The sequence below is a fragment of the Coenobita brevimanus genome, chromosome 107, assembly GCF_032717465.1.
Source record: "Coenobita brevimanus isolate Jiangsu-jjx chromosome 107, ASM3271746v2, whole genome shotgun sequence".
Classification (NCBI taxonomy): Eukaryota; Metazoa; Arthropoda; class Malacostraca; order Decapoda; family Coenobitidae; genus Coenobita; species Coenobita brevimanus.
Window position 1 is genome coordinate 6,500,130 of NC_137060.1, and position 5,801 is coordinate 6,505,930.

Sequence of the window (5,801 nt, forward strand, 5' to 3'; positions counted from 1 at the left end):
ACTAAGAAAGTTTGATGCATACCTCTTCTCAGTACGAACTCCTACGCCAGGGAGACTGGCCGCTGGCATGACCGTTACTGACTGGTGAGGGAAGGCTGCTCATGGGACGTCACATGTAATGCAGAGTTGCCAGACGCCACGATAGTGGCCAGTCCCACGTCGGCGCCTCTCGACATGATCGCGTGTTGCCATGTAGTCATTTTCTCCCTGGCAATTTTCCGTGGTGCTTCTGTGGTAAAGATCTCAGTCATGCAAATTTGCCCCGCGCTACCCGCCGCTATCACGTCGCGAGGCGCCGACTTACTCATTTAGTTGGCTAGGCTGTTGTGGGCCGGATTGTTATATAAATATCAAGCAAGGTGACGGGCCATGAGTTCGGACTCTGCGGGACGGATCTGGCCCGCGGGCCGGAGTTTGCCGACCCCTGCAGTAATTGAAACAAGGCAATCATCAAAGTACGGTTGAGTCTCACCACTCATTAGGAACCCATGTTTAAGCCCAATGCGAAGCCTTGCAAGAGCCACCTCCAGTTGCCAAGGCATGGAGTGGAGAACCCTTGGCACGACCACTCTCTGAAAGATTTCTTTTAGTTTATTATGAGCAACACCATCCCACAAACTGCTTACCGCAAGTAAGGTGTTACATCAGATCCAGGAAGTGGGTAGTTGGTTGGGGGCTGTTGAGACGACGCAGCTTTAGCTAATGTATCTGCTGTCTCATTGCCCATCACACCAACATGTGAGGGAACCCAACAGAAGTCCACATGATGGCCATGACAGCCAAGAAGAAAAAGCCACTCTAAAATTGATAAAACCAATGGATGGGATGCATTAAAAGACTACAGTGCGGAGAGAGCTCTACGGGAGTCACAAAAAATACAAAAACAGATTGGGGGAGAGTAAAAATGATTTCGAAAGAATATAAAATCACAGCTAGTTCCACCATATACACTGAAGTAATACCAAGTAGGCTACCGACCCTACTAAAGGAAGGGATTGATTGATTGATTGATTTAAATAAGGCGCCGCAACAGCACAGGTCATATGGCGCCATTAAAACAATACGGTAAAATCAGAGGCACAGAATGATAAAAATACTAAAAAGAGCCAACTAAAAGAAAAGAAAAGGAGAAGCTACAACTTACTCAACAACCCAGCCTCCTCCACAAACAGGAGGACCTCATGTCCCGGGGAGAGAGCCCTCTCTCCAAGTATCAACGACATCTCATAAGTACCATGAACACTCCGGCAATGAAATAGAAATCGCTCACGCAGTTCCACCAGGCTGGGACACTCCACTAAAAAGTGGCGCACAGTAAGGGGAACCAAACAGTCATCACAAAATGGCTGTGGCCCCCGGGACATGAGATAACCATGTGTGAGACGCGAGTGACCCATACGAAGACGGGCCAGTGCAGTCTCTGAACGGCGTCCCTGCTCATGGACATATGTCCACGAATGGTATGTCATAGAGGTTACCTCCCCCATCTTGGTCGTAACAACCAAAGCCTCCCACTGTCCCTGCCAACTAGCAAGAACTGCCACCCGAATGGAGGAGTACAGGTCACGAAAAGGAACTGGGAGGGAAGGAGCAGCCCGGGTCGATGCCTCCTTAGCCAGCCTGTCTGCCCGTTCATTTCCCAGAACACCAACATGCGCTGGGACCCAGCAAAACCCAACACTGTAACCCCTACATTGGAGAAGATAAAACCACTCGAGGGCAGACAAAACAAGGGGATGAAGGGAAGAAGGACCAAAATGCTGAAGAGCAGAAAGAGCACTGCGAGAGTCGCTAAAAATGGTAAAAGACGAGATGGGAAGAGTAAAAATTAACTTGAAAGCTAAAATAATGGCAGACAGCTCTGCCGTAAAGACAGAGGCAACACCGGGGAGGCACCCACCTCTACAAAAGGAAGGGAAGACAACAGCATACCCAACCCCCGCACCAGACTTTGACCCATCGGTGAAAACAGGGATGGAGTAAGCGTGTATGTTATAGTGTTCTAGGAACAATGCATGGGACTCCGAATCAAGTAACAAATTCCTATTTGAAACAACAGGATTACAGACAGGAACAAGCGGGAATTGCCAGTAACCAAACCTAGGTAACTGATGGGGACATACAGATAGAGATGGCAAATGGAAAGACTCCATTGCAGATGCAACCCTAAAACCAAAAGGCTTAGGGAAACTCAGGCGAGACACATAAAGATGGGAACGTGCATCATCAGACAGAGACACACAAGAAGCAGACTTGGGAAGACGATGTAGGTGACACCAGCACCTCAATAAGGAGGACTGGCGACGCAAAGCCAGCGGAAGGATCCCAGCATCCACCAACAAGCTAGGAATTGGGGACGAGCGGAACGCACCAGTTGCCAAGCGAACACCAGCATGGTGCACAGAGTCCAACACATGAAGCCGAGCCTCAGTAGCAGACGAGTAGACTTCGCTACCATACTCTAACTTCAAAAGAATAAGAGTCCGGTGCAAGAGGAGGAGAGTCTGTCGGTCGGCGCCCCAAGAAGTATGAGCCAAAACCCGAAGGAGCGACAATGTCCTCATACAAGCCGCCTTAACATGACGAAGATGAGGTACCCATGTCAGGCGGCTGTCACATATAAGTCCCAGGAAGAGAGTCTCCTCCACACAAGAGATTCGTCTATCATAGATATACAAGTCAGGATCAGGGTGAACACCACGGAGACGGCAAAAGTGAACAGCCACAGTCTTGGAAGCCGAGAAACGAAATCCCCGAGTAGAAGCCCACCGAGAGATCCTATTAATCGCCAGCTGCAGCTTCCTCACAATCAATGGCATCCGCCCCGCAGAAAAGGAGATCGACAAGTCATCAACATAAAGAGTACCCCGAACTCCTGCAGGAAGTACACCAATAGCACTGTTTATAGCCACTGCAAAAAGTGTTACGCTAAGTATACTCCCCTGCGGCACACCATCCTCCAGGGGACGAGCATCCGACAGAGCACCCCCAATCCGGACACATAAAAAACGACGGGACAAAAATTTCTGCACAAAAGTGGGGAGTTGGCCACGGAGACCAAATTCAAACAGACTAAGCAAAATGCCATGACACCAAGCCGTGTCATAAGCCTTCTCCAAATAAAAAAAGACAGTGACATGGTGGTGCTTATTCGCAAATGCTTTACAAATAGAGGACTCCAAAGACAATAGAGCATCAGTTGTAGAACACAGTTTCCGGAAACCATACTGAACCGGAGACAAGTAATTGCCTCTCTCCAAGTACCACACGAGCCTGACATTTACCATCTTCTCCAGTAACTTACAGATACATGAAGTCAGTGAAATGGGACGGAAGTTGGTCGCCAACTGATGGTCCTTCCCAGGCTTTGGAATGGGGAGGACTATAGCCACACCCCAAGAAAAGGGAAAATCACCAGTACTCCAAATAAGATTAAAAACCTTTAATAAAAAGGAACAAGCCTCATCAGACATGTGGCGTAAAGAGGCATAAGGGATATCATCAAGGCCTGGAGACGAGTCACCACATTGGGATAAAGCCAGCTTTAGCTCAGAGAGAGAGAAGGGGACATTGTATGGCACTGCCTCATTGGAAGCAAAGTCCACCCCTTGCGACTCCACACAGCACCGATGCTGCGCCATGGACGAATTAGGATCCTTCCTGGAAACACTCGCAAAATGATCCGCAAAGACACTAGTGACCTCCTGTGGATCAACCACCATCCTACCAGCATGAGACAAAACAGGAGGGGAAGGAGGCGAAAACTTACCAGAAATCTTGCGAACTCTGTTCCACACCTGGGTAAGCGGGGTCTGAGCATTAACTGAGGACACAAAGCGTTTCCACGACATTCGCCGAGCATTCTTAAAAACCCACCTAGCCCGAGCCCGGGCCCGTCAGAAGGCATCCATACACTGGGGATCACCACGATGCCGACGAAGACGAGAGAAGGCGGCACGCTTCATCCTCACTGCAGCAGAACAATCATCGTTCCACCAAGGGACTGGACGTTTGGAAAAATGGCCAGACGTCCTCGGGACGGATTGGAGGGCAGCAGAATGTAATAAATCAGTAAAATATGTCGCAGCTGCATCTGAGCCACCAAACTCAGCTAAGGGACAAACAGAAGAAGTAAGGTCTGTAAACAGCCGCCAATCAGCCTTATCAAGGCGCCACCGGGGAAGACGGGACCGAGGTTCAGACACCGTAGATTCTAAAACTATTGGAAAGTGATCACTCCCATGCAAATCTGGTAAGACCTGCCAACTAAAATCCAAGAGAGCACTAGGAGACACGAGGGAAATATCAATGGCGGAAAACGTACCAGTCTGAGCATGAAAGTGTGTCACATCACCAGAAATTAAAACATCCAACTCCACATCCTCAATAAAACCAGCCAGTAAAACACCTCTAGGGTTGACTGTGCAGTCACCCCAGATAGGGTGGCGACAATTAAAATCTCCCAAAAGAAGAAAAGGAGAGGGTAGACCATGCACGAGGCAGTCAAGATCACCCCGCTCAAGGGCAGCAGCAGGCAGAAGATAGATACTGCAGAGAGTATACCACCTGTTCAGAAATAACTTAACTGCAACAGCCTGCAGTGGAGATTGCAGGTTAACGTCGTAGTATGGTACATCCTTTGCGGATTAGAACTGCAGAGCCACCACGACGACCTTGCCCCAAAATAGGGGTGGAATAAAATGCATAATAACCGGAAGGAGCGGGAGGAACAGAGTCTCCCACCATTGTCTCCTGGAGACACACACACACTGGGGAGAAACGAGAGAGGAGGAGACTCAGCTCCTCCCAGGATGCACGCAAACCACGACAATTCCACTGAAGGACCTTGAATACTGCTAACTTGAGAGGGATTTCAGGGGAGCCTCAGAAGGAGGCTTCCCCTTGCCGACCTGACTAGAAATTGCTTTCAAGCGGCGAGGCTTATCGGTGCCCGCCATGCCTGTAGGCGCAGGAATCTGAGACTGAGAAACCCGCTCACGAGTCCCTGAAACACCTGAGACAACCGAAGGAGGAGGAATCCTCGATACAGACAGACCAGCACTGTCCCTGGAGGAGGACAGTTTAGGAAGACGCGAATGAGTAACAGTCGACTCAGAGTCAGAGGACGTTCCCAAAGAGACCTTCCTGGGGGGGACACCCACTGAGTCAAGGGACTCAACAGATCCCCTGTGACGCTTCAGGATGGACTGAGAAAAATCCTTGGAGGAGCCAGTTGCAGGAGACTGTCTCGGCCTAACCCTGGGAGACCTCTGCAGCTTAGCCCTGGGAGGCGTCCGAGGCTTAACCCTGGGAGGCGTCCGAGGCTTAACCCTGGGAGGCGTCCGTGGCTGAGAATCCATGGGAGCATGAACCTCGACAGCATGGACACCCATACAAGGAGCCTGCGTCGAAGCTGGAGAAGAGACAACAGAGGGCCCTGCCGAAGATGTAGTGGAGAGCACTGCCATAGACACCGAAGATGGTTCACCTGTGGAACTTTCCAGAACCGAAAACTTGTTGCTAAAAGTCAGTGATGGAGCAATAGTCTCACAAGAATGGGAAGAAACAACTACAGGTTGGGAAGAGCAGGAAGGCGCCACAACGCAAGAACCCAAAACAGAGGCAGAGGAACCAGAGCAGAGGGAGGAGGCGTACACCATCGCCCCACCACCCTTTTGTCTAAAAAGAAGCTCCCGCCTGGCACTACCGAGACTAATGAACTGGGAATTAGCCAGTTGAAGGATATCTTGCTCAAGACAGTATTTCTGACACTTACGAAAACGTGGTGGGTGAGCCCCCCT

General features: G+C 50.1%; 1 protein-coding gene across 1 annotated transcript; it reads right to left on the bottom strand.

The window, feature by feature from the left end:
- Positions 1 to 350: 350 nt before the first annotated feature.
- On the bottom strand, positions 351 to 3,851 carry LOC145416645 (uncharacterized). Its single transcript, XM_080285580.1, has 4 exons — positions 3,770 to 3,851; positions 2,284 to 2,875; positions 1,145 to 1,689; positions 351 to 424 (listed from the first exon to the last, which is right to left on the bottom strand). Exons 1-4 carry the CDS (start codon positions 3,849 to 3,851, stop codon positions 351 to 353), a joined length of 1,293 nt encoding a protein of 430 aa, XP_080141706.1.
- Positions 3,852 to 5,801: the final 1,950 nt, after the last annotated feature.

Coding starts and splice junctions, on each gene's coding strand:
- LOC145416645 (XM_080285580.1), bottom strand. CDS start 3,851: ATGTCGTGGAAACGCTTTGTGTCCTCAGTTAATGCTCAGACCCCGCTT. Junction 2,876..3,769: donor CAGAGTTCGCAAGATTTCTG/GTAAGTTTTCGC, acceptor TACTTCCTGCAG/GAGTTCGGGGTACTCTTTAT. Junction 425..1,144: donor GGAGGAGGCTGGGTTGTTGA/GTAAGTTGTAGC, acceptor CAATTACTGCAG/GGGTCGGCAAACTCCGGCCC.